This window comes from Notechis scutatus, chromosome 5 (assembly GCF_049901735.1).
Source record: "Notechis scutatus isolate UNSWTSFEM ecotype Mainland chromosome 5, rNotScu1.2, whole genome shotgun sequence".
Lineage (NCBI taxonomy): Eukaryota > Metazoa > Chordata > Lepidosauria > Squamata > Elapidae > Notechis > Notechis scutatus.
Genome location: NC_142013.1, coordinates 25,561,533 through 25,576,367, shown reverse-complemented (window position 1 = coordinate 25,576,367; position 14,835 = coordinate 25,561,533). Strand labels below are relative to the sequence as shown.

The following is a 14,835-nucleotide window of genomic DNA, read 5'->3' as shown; positions in this document are numbered from 1 at the left end:
CCTGCCTCAGCCATTTTTTCAATATTTCTAACACTAACCATTTGATCTTGCATTAACCATTCTATACATAGACCATGAGCATGAAGAGGTTTCAGATGGAAATTATTTAGAATAAAAAGGCATGCTCAGTTTAGTAGTAGAAATATAGCCTTGACTAAGTCAGAGCTATATGATTTTATTTGCCAGAAGTCTTCCATACTAGTCTGAAAATTACATTACGCTAAATAGGAGTTAAGAAAAATACATTCTGCAAAAAATTAGCTAAACAAAATAAAAACTTACAATCATTTTTTTCTTCTTAAATCATTGTTACAATTGTTTGCCCTAGTAAATGGAAGCTAGCCCAACTGTATCCAGTAAATTTTGCTTCAGAATAAACAAATATAGGATTATAAAGAATGGCAGCAATTCTAGATTTGTGTGTGTGTATGTGTGTGTATGCTCCCATTAAACAAGATTGTGAGGAATTACATAATTATTATATAAAATGGTTTTTTTATTTAATAGACCTTGATGTAACAGTCATCAGATGTAATAGATTTTCCATTATAAATGCAAATGACATAAATGACCCAAATTTGTAATTTGTGGTAATAATATTACTGCAGGTAATACAGTCATACAATAGGCAATTAGGAATAATGAATACCTCCCTTAATTCATTAGTTAGATAAAGGTTTTACTGTATGTTATTAATTACATTTTCTCAAAGGGTGCTGTTACAGAAAATACTGCACGTTACTACCGATCTCTTTGGCATGAAGAAGAGGCCATCACAAGTTTAAAATCAATAGGCAAATTTATATGGAGATCAACAGTGTAGGGGTTGATGTTTTATAGTTTGTTCATAAATGATACTAACTTAGAGATACAGAATAAGCTGGCCTACTTTGCGGATGACAAAACTAAACCTGATTTTTTATTTCAATTAAAATTACAGTAAATTCATGAAATTCTTATTTAAATCTAATCAAATACTCTAAATATATTTATTATTTTTGTTATGTGAACGATTACAGCTTTATAGTAACTTTTGAAGGAACTTTTGAGAATCACATCCAAGGCTTTTGGCAAATATAGAAGCTAAAATACTGTATTAGGATTATTGAGATCCTGATTTAAGTAATTATTGAACAAAAGAATCTATTGGATTACCTATAGCCATTTGGCCTCCTTTAATCAAATAACTGTGATGACCAAAATATCACATTCAAATGTCATTGTAAAGATAAAATAGAAGGCAAAGATGGAAAATATGAAGGACAAGATATGAGTAATATGCATAAATAGATGACTGTTTAAGAAGCAAATTGGAAGGAAGAAAAATATATGGAATATGGATGTGATCTTGGACTTTTATAAAATGTCTATATACTCCATCTTTCTAAATGACAAAACTTGTATATTAGGTAGAGGAAGGCATTTCCTGAATCTGAAAGTACATTTTCTGTTTGTTATATTCAGCACTGCAATTTGTAGCATACTACAAACTGTGCCTTAAATAATCAAAACATTGTCATAATTAGTCCTGGATTACAACAGGTCATATGTCTTGAAATTACAAATGCTTGCTTTAAAGGCTTTACTGTGTCTCTGTGTGTTTTACATTACAGTTTCTTACTTTGATTTAACATGCTTGGATTGTTTCTGAACCTGTTTTATTTCAGACTCTCATGCCACCACAAGTCTTCTGGGATCAAAAAGCTCAGCAAGACTACGAAGTCACATCTGTGAAAAGCTTTCTTCCCTTTTTTGTAAACTGGTAGATTATGATTGATGAACCCAGCATTAGGGTAATGTTAGCAGGAACACTTACTGTTTCTGTCCTCTGTGACATCATTGAGGTCAGGCCATAATCATGTTAGCATTGAACACAATGCTTTATTAATGTTTCATGGCTATGTCAGTAGTAATCAGTCCAGCTTGCTATGGATAAATTAAACTGAGCCAACAATCACTGATGTATAAATTGAATGCTCTTAAAATCCACTGAAACACATCCTAAAAGTTACTGAATGTAATCACTCCTCTAGCCTTTTAATGAAAGCAATTTGTACAGGATTTTTTTCCAATAAGAGATTATTTCTCAGTTAAAACATATAAAATATTATTATTTGGTTTGCAAAATGCTTTCTAAATTAGATGGGATCAAATTATTATGCAGTACTACAGTATTCCTCTCATATATAGCAGACCAATACAAACAGAATGGAGCTCAATAATATACACCTCACACATGCACACAAAATCACACACATATGTACATATACTGTTAAATATGAATGCACCATTAATTTATGAATTTAAGAAATCAGTAACCATCAGTGTCCTCTAATTTTCATGTGATTATCTGCAAAACTGGGAAAGTCTTGAATAGAGATTTTTAAAAATGTTCTATATAAAAGGGTTTTTAATATGTAAATGTTAAAATGCAACAGCATTTATATATATCAGGATACCCAGCAAAGAATATAAAAGGAATCTGGTAAATATTTTATTTTCAAATGACATAATTTGCCAAATATCTCAGCATTTTTGGCATTAAAGGTAATTAAAAGTAGGCCTTTATACTTTGTATAAAAGAAGCATAACTAAAAGCCAGCATAAACTAGGAAAAGCTGATATATTAATAACTGTGAACTTGTAGAATCATAAAATCACATGGTTGGAAAGGATCTTGGAGGGACATAGTCCAACCCTCTGCCCAAAGCAAGAATCCTTGTACCATCTTGGGAAAATGGTTGTCCAATCTTTTTTTAAAAAACCTCTAGCTATGGACCATCCATAATTCTGGGAGGCAAGCTGTTCCATTGCTTAATAGTTATTAGTATCAGAAAATTCCCTTATTTCTAGGTTGGATTTCTCTCTGACTGAATAATGGAATAATGGATGGAAACTGAACAAGGAGAGATTTAACCTGGAAATAAGGAGAAACTTTCTGACAATGAGAACAATCAACCAATGGAACAGCTTGCCCTCGGAAGTTGTGGGAGCATCATCACTTGAGACTTTCAAGAAGAGATTGGACTGCCATCTGTCAGAAATGGTGTAGGGTCTCTTGCTTGGGCAGGGGGTTGGACTAGATGACCTACAAGGTCCCTTCTAACTCTGATTATCTGTTTTCTGTTATCTGATGAGCATCCACCCATTGCTTCTTGTCTTACTTGCAGATGCTATGAGAAATACATTGATTCTATATTCCCAGTGCCAATCCTTCAAGTATTGGCTACATCATGGCTCCCCACCATCTATGAAGAAAGGGTCTTCATAGGAATAAGCCTCCAGATTCCTGATCATCTTTGCTTCTCTTCTCTGCACTCTTTCTAGAGCTTTGTCATCTTTTCTGTATTATGATGACCAGATCTGGACACAATATTCCAAATGTGGCATCACCCGTGTAATATAGAATGATGCTATCACTTCCCTTGATCTTGATATTCTTTTTTGTTGATGTGTACATCCTCACTTTTTGAACAGGCACAATCACATTTAAATAACTTGTCAGTCACCAATTGCTAGTTTATTTTTACAGTTTTTTAGGGTTAAAAAGTAACCTGGGAATCTCAATGTTTTTCATGTAAATATCAAATCATCTTATTTCAGGGATAATTGGAATGAACTCATGTACCAAGTTGTAACTGTATGAAAATAATCTATAGTGAAGGAAGAAGTAACTTAGATGTTCTTCATCAATTATTATAATGCACGTTTTCTTATTATCTCCCATTTTCTAAATATTTTATCTTTTCTCCACAATATCATGAGCTGTTATGTGAAAATGTCCAAATCTTGTGTGATCTCATAAGAGTGCAATGCTTTAATGTAGCCTATGAAAGTGTTGGTTTTTCCCCCATAGTTGCATTGTTTTGTTTTGATATATTTTTAATTTTTAAAATTTATAGAAGTTTTCTCCATATTTAAAATAAATATAATGGATTTTTATTTTTTCAGAAAGTATTCTGAGAGTTATTGGAGTAATTATTAAAAAATGACATCTGGCAATCACAACAAATGAACAGAGGGTAACAAGAGATTTGTACAATAATGTTTTAGCAGGAGAGTAAAGTAGGGAAGAGTACAGTAATTGGTCATCTCCAGGGACTAGGCAACAAGTTAACTACTGGAACGGGTGATGGATGTGGGAAGAGCCACCATGTGTTAGGGTGTGCCAAATTTTTCAATTTTCAATTTCCAAACATTAAGAGTGCTCAAAACTTGTGATATGCCTTGAGGATTGTAAAGGTATTTTGCGTACTTTAATATAATTTAAAAGATAATTTAGATTTATGTAGATGTAAGGTAGCACAGTGGTTAGAATGCAGTACTGCAGGCTACTTCTGCTCATCACCGGCTGCTAGAAGTTTGGCAGTTCGGGTCTCAGAGTTTCAAGGTTGAGTCAGCCTTCCATCCTTCTGAGCTCAGGAAAATGAGGACCCAGATTGTTGGGGCAATATGCTGACTCTGTAAACCGCTTAGAGAGCACTGTAGAGCACTATGAAGTGGTATATAAGTTTAAATGCTATTGCTGTAGCTAAGTGCTAACAAAATAAATATAACTTTTGAACATTTTGTTTGTTTCAAGGTATCATGTTTTTATGCAAATATTGTGATGGATTATATCATTTTTATTGTGATGTCATCATGATCTTGGGGAAAGAATAGAATAGAATAACAGAGTTGGAAGGGACCTTGGAGGTCTTCTAGTCCAACATCTGATATCTATTCCATCTTAGATATCAGACTGAAATCAAGGAGAAACAAGAAAAGTATGTTATCCTGATCGAGTGCAGGACCATTTAGAGGCATCAAGTTGAAGTTTTTAGATTCATGTGGCACTAGGAAGCATTGGGAGAAAGTCAAACTTGTATAAGAGCAGGCTTTAAAGTGAAGTAGAGACAGGCTGCTGCTGTATAACATGAAAAATATGGTAGAACTGTGCTTCCCTAGAGGAAAGATGACAGATGCTGGGCAGCATCCAGTTAGAAAGGTGTGGATATTTCAAGAAATACTACAAGGGGTAAGTACTGGAGTTGTCACATCAACGAAACAAAACAAAACAAAAAAAGACAAATATAGCGCGAACAATATTTGAGGGAGGGCATATGTATAGTTATTTCTCTGCTAGTACTGGAAAGCTCCAAATTAAGAACTAAGAATTCTAATTTATGAATGCAAATTTTTGTGCCAGGAGATGGAAGACTACAATGGGGAAAGTGTTGCTGATATATAAAACTAACATATGGGGGGGGGGGGGGACTAACTTCCTCCGTAGAATAACTATAGGTGGCAATATCTGTACACAAACGTAAATTAGATCTAGAGATATATTATCATCCACTGATTAAAGTATCAAGGACAATTGTGAGATGTTGAATGAAATCAGGAGTACAAGTAATAATTGGAGGTTTCACATAGATTGGGCACATTATGCCTTAGTCATGACAAAGAAACCAAATTTCTGAATAACTTAAATTAATGTGCTTTAGAAGAATTGGGTTTTGGAACTTACCAGACAAGAATTATCTTTAAATTAACTCCTAAGAAGTGACCAAGATGTAACCATTATGAAAACAATAGAAAATGGTGATTATGATACTATTACTATTTAGGATGTATACAAATTTATGACAGTCTTACACAAATCACATTTCGCTACAAAAGAAGAAACCATTCATAATGAGAAGATTGATGAAAAAGAGACTGAAAAGAAATGTCAACAGAGACAAATCTCTTCACAGTATCGGAAGCTTATTTTAAACCACTTAAATTGGTTTATTAATCTCTGGAAAAGGGTCCAATGTTGGGAAATGTGGAAGCACAGAAAGGATTACTAGCAGCAGGGTGGGTGAACTTACATGCAGTGGTGAAGACTGCATTGAAAAACCAATTTAGGAACATATTGTCCTGAAAAAAATCTATGTGATCAATAAAGACATTGACTTGATGGCACATAATCAACCAACCAACCAGCAACCAACCAACCAAGATTCAACAAAAATATATTCCACAGTTTAAGACAAACTATGACTAATTTAATATGAACCAACATGGTTTTCTATAGTGTTCAGGAAGCTATAAAACCCAAGAAGCTTTTCTGCAAGAAATGGAAAGTCTGTTGTTATGAGAAGGACAAAAGGACATAAAATAATATATGGGGACAAAGTGTAAAGTTGTACTAAGGAAATAATAATAAAATAATTTAAGAAGCATACCACAGAAAGAGAGACCATCTGGTAAGAACTTATTTAAATATATTCAAATTAAAAAGTAGCAGGGAAAGAGGTTGGGCTGTTGAATTGCTAGATGACAAAGGACTGAAAGAAATGAAGATTGCAGAGAATTGCACTGAAATTCTCTTTATTACAGAAAACAATGGATAGTTATCTAAGCTTGAGAGCCACAGAGATTACCTTGGAGAAACTATGTGATGAGAGATAGCAAGCTTGACAGGAAGAAAACGTTAGAAAGAAATCCAAACTAGCTCTCTTAACTGTCTTGAGTAAAAGAAGCATGGGGGAAAATGTTGTCAAGTTTTCAAGATTTTAGTTAGTACAGCCTATACCAATAAAATACAGCTCCAGAAAGTTGTTTGTTTTGTGACCTGACCTATCACATAGAGCTGACATCAAGCCTATACTGACTTTCTAGGGGAAAGTGGGGTAAATTAGAGTAATTGAAGCAAACCGAAGAGAAGTTAGCTTGAACACCCTTAGATTAATTTTCCCACACTTTATATTTTCTGTGTTTCTGTTTTTGTGGTTTTTCTTTTGTTTTATTGTACTGTATATTGTTATAGAGGCAATGGCAAACTACTGAAAAGCTTGCCAAGAAAAATGCAGGGATTTGTCCAAACAGTCTCTGACAACTGAACAGAATTGAATGGAATTGTTACTTATTAAATATGATTTATGTGCTGAATGAGAGCTTATATTAATCAAAACAATCAATGCAATTGTCTTCCATTTCAATTTAAAGCTGTATTTCAAAAAACCATAACTAACTAATGATTTGGGAAAATATAATGACAGATTCTTTATTCTATCTGGCAAATGAACTATAAATATCCTTGGCAATTGTAGGTTAGAAACACCGAGAATTGCCTTATACCAAATCATATCGATATACACATACAGTATTTATATTCTATTCTGATTAATTGCTTTTTTTCAGGGAGATATTTCATGACGTTAGCAATTTTAAGATGTGTAGACTTCAACTCCCAGCATTCTTCAGCCAGCAAATTGCTTTGGGAATTCTGGGAGTCTATACTTCTTAAAGTTGCAAGGTTGAGAAAAACTTCTCCCAGGGACTCAAAAGAAGGCCTTTCAGTAGACTTTCTTACTATCTTTTGCTGTCGGACACAAAATATATACTCTATTTCTGGAGTAAAATTTCCAGTCATCTTGCAAGAGACCTTTTATAGATGAAATGAAATAGGTGAGACAGGAACCATTTGTAATATTTTCATAGAAATCTAATACTGACATAAAAATGCTTAAGAAAGCATTTTCTTTTACAAAAGAGAATGGATGCTACTATACTACTGGATAAATTATGAAGAGCCTCTGTAATATGTTGATTTATGCAGAGAGAAAGCAGCTCTGGGAAATGCACTTTAACAAGTAATCCTTAAATAGTGTTATTAGATTCAGCACCCATAAATTCTAATTTAGAGTATAAAACATAATGGACATAAAACCATTATATTCAGCCATCTGGGTTTGATGGATAATTTTACATTTATTTGAAGCATATATAATTAACTCTCTTATGTTTATTATTTTAATAATGGCTTGAAAATATATATATATATATATATATATATATATATATATATATATATATATATATATATATATATATATATATATATATATATATATATATATGTAAAGTAAATGTATTAAATATAATCATAATTTGTTTTCTATATTTATAATGTATGCCTACTCAGCAGCAAATCCTATCTGTATAATGGAACTTACTCCTGGAAAAAGATTCACTGAACTGTATTTCACTTGTCTGAATGATGAGCAGAGGGTTGGAAGACCTCCAAGCTCTATTCTGATTGATTGATTGTATCCTTTATACAGTTAACTATTGGATTTTTGTGCCTTTTGGAAAAGCACTGTTGGGATTATATAATTAATATTTGTCAAATGTTTGTCTGTTTGTAAATATTTATATCATTACTTTCCTTTGAGGTTCCTACTTCCTCCTGCCAGTTTTCCTCACAATACAGTTTGAGAAGGACCAGAATTTAGTCTTTCCAGCCTTTCCTTCACCACTCCACAATACTGGTTAGAAAACTATTGTTTTATATATATGATAACATAGATAGAAAATAATATTGTATCCCAAAAACATTTTCCAGAGGTGTATCTATTAATTGTTTTCAGCAAAAGCAATGGAGTCTTGTAGTAATCTTTAAGATGAAAAAAAATATAATTTTATGTGTGTGTTCATAAATACACAATTCAGCTTGAAAGGCCAGAGAAGCAGCTGCATACGCACACATATATACAGGGAAGGCATCTGAACCACTTTATTCCTGAATATATGCATTTTTATATTTGCCTTTCTAAATGTAATATTTGTATTGGCACGTTTTCCATTTTTTCTTACTACAACTTTTCTGATAAATATATTTTCCTGTGCACTGCTTTGATTAGAAAGTTTTGTCACAATATTCAGAAAAATATGGATTTGAGATATAATTGTGTTTCATTTGTGGATTAAACTGAGACTGAATTAGATATGAGTATATATAATGCTAATACTTTTCTATACTAATCCTAGCCCGTAATATTTTTTATACTGATCTTTTTATTTAGGAAATCAATGGCATTTTTATTGGGGACTGCAAGAACCTTTATCAGGTTGAACAAAATAATTAAATTTATTGAGGGAATTATGATTTTATCATAAGCCTCCACTAAGAAAATTCCAGTGAAAATCATTGCATAAAGCCCAGTAACTGGTAATACAAGTAATACAGAATAGTTGCAATCAAATAACTCCTTTGAATGTGTGTTTTTTAAAATATATTTTTCTTATGTTTTCAGTTGTTGCTTTACAGTAAATAAATACAAAGCTATATTAGTTTATACATTATGTGGACTTGTTAGCAAGCTTTATTTTAAAAAATCCTTACCATTCGATTGATGCGGACAAAGTCTTCAGGCTTCTTGGCCCAAGGGGGAAGCTCAACATCATTCACAATAATTTCATCTTCTCTGGCTCCAAAATTATATCCATTACTGTTGACAAACATTTCTGGCAGATAGTAAAACTCTGGAATTAGTTCCTGTTTACAAAAGAAACAAGCTTTATTATTTATCATGCAAAATCTGCAGTTTTTGGCCCAGACAAAATTATTCAAGAAATCTTATATTGTTGCATTTAATTTTGAAGTTCAACTTTCTTACATGACTTACTACATTATATTTGTATTTTTAAAACATCTTAAGTAATTTCTCTATTAATAGATTAAAATACTATGTTCCGGTCTATCAGAGTCTTGATTGGTGGACACAGTTCTAAGGAATTGGGAAACCTTTTTCTTAACTTTCAAAAGGAGAAAAAAGAGGCCTTCTATAACTATACACAAAACAATTACATCCTTATTATCAGTTAAAAACAGCCACATTGTGAGATTTAGAAATGCCAGAAACCAGACCATGCAAACAAGCAAAGCCCCATCTGTGGGATGTAGGTAGCACACCAAACGACATCCTCTGTGGTCCACAGAAAACCAATGTCTATGGAACCAGTCCCTGGTGCCCAAAAGGTTGGGGGGTGCTGGTTTAATAGGACATATCATGGGATTACCAATAACTAATCATGCATAACAAACCCTATCTCATTTTTTGGTAGTGGCTTTAGCAAAGCACTCAACCTTCTCTTCTGAACCAAAAATCATCCTATTTGGTAAAAAAAAATTCATCCTATGAAGAGGGCTAGTAATCACAACCCTCATTCTCGAAATCCAATGCCAGGGGAGGATAGTAAAGACTTTTCCATTACCTCAGAGATGGATAATGGATAAGCATAAATATTAAGTGCTGAGGCATGCTTGTAAGGTTATGGCCCAAGCTCCAGACTGAGATGAAAGAGGGAATGCAAGAACAGACAAGCCTTCTTCCCTTGCTCTGAGTTCCAATTCATCCCTTCTCCCTACAAAGGCAGACAACCTTATAGACACCACTGATATTTGGGGGATCTTTGGCTTATGTGGATATTTTATGTGAAGTTGATGAATCCAAGAAACCTGAACATCAGCAGCAGCATCTCCTAATGTGTCAGAACAGACATTTCAGTCAATCATATTTTTGAATCTTCCCTGTCAGAGTCTGGAATTTAAAACACATTCCATTCCATTTTGAACTCTTTTCCGTTTCACAACATATGGTTGTCCAGCTTTCACTTGGAAATTATCTATGACTATCAGACTATTTTGACTGTTGGAAGCTAATTCTAATACTCAAATAGAATCTGCATTCCTGTATTCCATGTCTTTTATTTCAGGTGATATTTTTCTATACAATATTTGATATTTTAAAAAATGCTAGATCTACCCAGTTTCCAGGCTAAACATGTGAATTCCTGCAGCCCTCTCTTCAGAGGACTTGGTTTTCAATTTCCCGATCATCCACACCATCCTTCTCTTGCACATGTTCCACTTTTACTGTATCTTTCTTAAAATGTGGTGCACACAGACAGACAGAATATTTGTGGATTCAAAATTGAATTAAATAATTTCTTAACAATAACCTTTCATATTTTACATGGTTAATAGAACAGTATACATTCCTGAAAATAAGCCTTTATGTCTATTTTTCTAAGGAACTATCCTGTTATTTCTTGGCTTCTTGTACAGCATTAATGTGGCTTTTTATTGCCATTCTATTCTGTAGTATATAACTTTTACATATTATATAATGTTTTGCTTTGCTATCATTTTGAATTTCATTTGGAGAATTGTAGAAGCTTCTAAAATAAATAAACTCAATAATTCTATCTATTTTTTTAAGTTGTCACCTTTCTTCCACTATAGAGTAAGAGAATGCAAAACTGTAATGTTTAATAAGCAGCTACTTTTCAAGTGACATTTTTATTAAAGAATTACAAAGATTCAAAAGATAAAAAGGATAAAATATTATAATAGACATTTTATGTCTTTAAATACTTTTTATTTTATTCATTTATTCATATTTTATTTATCAAATATATATGGCCAACTTTATATGATCAATTTTAAATGTTTTCTCTAGTTTATTTTACCAACTCTGTTACAATCCCAAAGTACTATTACTAGTGTTACTTGTGTCTTATGTCTTTGAATTAAAGAGAGGAAATTAAGTACATTTTCCAATTTATAAATTTGAGATTCATTCAATCTATGAAAAATTAGGCAATTTTATGTGCAGAAATGAAACTCAATGCAGATATTTTCCCTTAATATATTTCCATTAAATATTCAGGCCTCCATTCTCTTTATTCTTTTCTCTCCCATACTCAAGTTGTTCCCCTGGTAACCATTATTTTAATAATCACCTTGGCTGATTCAGTTATAAGAATGCCAATTACCCTTATTAATTTACAATATGTCACTTCAATGACATCTTGTTCTAGCAATCTTTTCTGATTTGTACAGACTTGTCCAAGAACAATATAATATGTTTAAGCGGCATTCAAAAGTGAGTTTTTGAACATTATACTTTTGCACTTTAGAGCGGTGTCTTTCCAAAGTAACATTACACTACAGTTTCTTTACTCTATAAAGCACCTTTACAAGTATATTTTAAACTATACTTCTTAATGCAGGGTACTCTATCATACTAATGTACCAATTAGGGCAGTATGTGTCTTTTGTTCCTAATTAATTTTCTGATTTTGAAAATCAAAATTAATATCCAAATTCATATGCTATGGTTTTTTACGAAAATGGGTAGGTGTAAGCTTAGTCTTGAAATTTAAGGGAATCAGGCCAGTATACTACAACTGAACTCTGCAACAAACTTTTTTGCTGTTTTGCAAAAGGCAAATAGGTCATTCAGTTTATATCAGGATATCAAACTATCCTGGTTTAAAGAAAAACATGGTTTCATATACAATATCCAAAACTGTTAAGGTATTGCTGTAACTGTCTACAGAAAAGAAATACAGTACATAAGCCAAAAGAAAATTCATATTTACCCAGGAATTGTTTGTCTCCAAATTTAAAATCATAATTTAAATTTATAAAACATTTCATGTAATATAATAATGAAATAATTAACAAGATGACCTATGAATCTATTTAATCAACTGCTTGGGTTTTTATTGGTGATAGGCAATCACAAGGTTCCCAAATCTTGAATTCAAATAGAGTACTTTGCTTCAACACAAACTTTGATAGCTATTGAAATAGCAGATTGTCCTATGTTATATAAGATACATGGTAGCCTTTCTGGAAATCTATAATAATGGAAACCTCCATTAAAAATATAATAATAGTGGAAACATCTTCATCTTTTCTCATTGCATGAGAAGAGAGAAGGGGATATATGGGGCACATATCTACTTGTTCTTAAAATAACAAGTCATGATTGGATTGGATAATATGTATGTCATTTCCTTTTCAAACACAGAAACATATAATTTAAATAAATTGGTTGTGAGTATTCCCCAAATGGAAGATCCAATCAGTTTAATTAGCTTTAATTGTAATTATATTTTATTTTATTGAGTGAATACTTCATGAAGGCCCCTGATCAACATTAAGGAGGAAAATGAGTCATACTTTAGGATTAACATTCATTAGACTTTTATATATTCAACATATACATATAACATGATGTTGATTGTAAGGTTATGGCAGTTAACAGAAGCCAGTAAATACTTACTCTGTGTGTGTGTGTGTGTGTGTGTGTGTGTGTGTGTGTGTGTATGGAGAAGGGAAAAGAGCAAAATTTAATAGTAATTTAACTTTTTTTTAGTAATTTAATAGAACTTTATGTATTCTGAAATTGTTAAACTATGTTTGAAAAATGTATTAAAGATTTATACATAGATCAGAGAACTAAGTTTATAGTGTTTGTAATAAACCATTTCAAAATAATATATTATATGCAGCTTTTGCCTGGGTAAATAGTCTTCAAAACTAGATGGATGCTTTCATGTTAGTATTTACTTTATATATTTAGAGTGAATGTTAGTGGAAAAAAATAGATGGCTAACAAATATTCCTGATAAGAAAATGTTGCATTTTGTCTTTCTGAGAGGACTGAGATATTAAATCAAAGTTTCGTGCCAACCACCACTTTTTACAAGTTGTGAACAAAAAAGTGATTTCAGCCTCCAGAAATATGCATAGATTCTACTCTCCAAACATTATTCTTCTATTTTATATAACAACAAAATATGTTGTTTATTCTTCATTCAAAAATGTGTGCATTAAATGCACATATTGCTATTGATCATAGCAGGTGAAAAACCATCACTTCCACGCTATGCTAATTATATATCAAAGGACATAGATTTCCAATGGAATCCAAACAATAAAAGAACCCAGTAATAGTTTTATGAGTTTACCTTTCTTTTGTTCAACCAATTATTCTTACCTCCTAAGTCAAAACAGAAATTCAATATACAGTATAAATAATGTAATTCCTAGTAGCATTAGTATGAATACGCTCCTAACGTATAGAATATGTTTCTAACGTTTAGAAACAATTCTAGCAATATACATTTAAAAAAACCTAAAAGGGATTTACAATGTGTAAACAATTTCAATATATTTTCTGATTTCAAGCAAGCATATAATGATATAATTGAATGAAGAACGATATTTATAATTTTTTTAAAAAATGTTGCATATGTAATAAGTATATATTTTTATGGGATTTCTAGGCTCCTAATTGAAAATCAGGAGAAGACCTTATTTTTTTTAATATAAAGCAAGAATCATGGTTTTTATAGTACAATAAACACTTATAAAATCTATTTATGCAAGAATGAGTGCATGGTAATACTTCAAAAAGCATCCTTGTTCTCTAGTCTTTTCCATGTATTATGTAGATATAAGTTTAATCTAATGTGTATTGTTGCATAATATCCTGAGGCACAATGTGGTAAAAGCTAAGGCTTACACAAAACATACATTTTAAATGTATCTTGTCATTAATGCTTTATTAATTGCCCTAGGCGATGGAAAACTCATGCTAGAAAAGCTATAACAATATAACACTTTAAGGTCACATCCAATCTTGCTGTGTTTATGGAATGGGCCAAATATTGAGTTAACAGCAGGAAAGAACAATTTATTGGGCTTTTCTCCATTCTGTGATTATTTGATTATAAATTGGGATAGGATTATTTATTTATTTTGTCAGGAACAAAAGATCTTTCAATAGCTCAAATATTGGGAAAGCTTGTATTCATCACTGTATGCAAAACAGGCATTTAAAAATGATGATACCAATACAACTTTCTTTTCTGTGTTATGTGAAATACAACCTCCTCCCACACCCCCATTTTGCATTTGTAGTATGTAACCATACTGACAGCCACCCAATTATTAGTACATAGAAAATATTTTTCTTACTTTGACATCTGAAGTGTCTCGTTGGCTATTTCTCCATGATCTTGCCACTGAAGAAAAAGTTCGATCTGGATGATCAAATTTACCATCATTTGCATTGAGGAAGAAAGTTGTAAAAGGCTCCTACCATTAAAAAATGAGACAATGTACTTGTAAGAATTCTGCAAATATTATATATCATTAAATGCAGTTTCAAATGTAAGTTCAGTACTTTGGTTGAGTTTTAATAAGGGAAAATCTCTTCTTAGTAA

General features: G+C 32.0%; 1 protein-coding gene across 8 annotated transcripts in view; it reads right to left on the bottom strand.

Moving 5' to 3' along the window:
• The window catches only part of NBEA (neurobeachin), a 355,903-nt gene that overhangs the window by 39,586 nt on the left and 301,482 nt on the right, over window positions 1–14,835 (bottom strand). For all 8 annotated transcript variants that reach the window (XM_087966360.1, XM_087966362.1, XM_087966361.1 and 5 more), the window contains 2 exons: window positions 14,588–14,707; window positions 9,155–9,307 (listed from right to left, as the gene is read on the bottom strand). In XM_087966360.1, coding sequence (XP_087822486.1) covers window positions 9,155–9,307; window positions 14,588–14,707 — 273 coding nt within the window. The remainder of the gene's footprint in view (window positions 1–9,154; window positions 9,308–14,587; window positions 14,708–14,835) is intronic.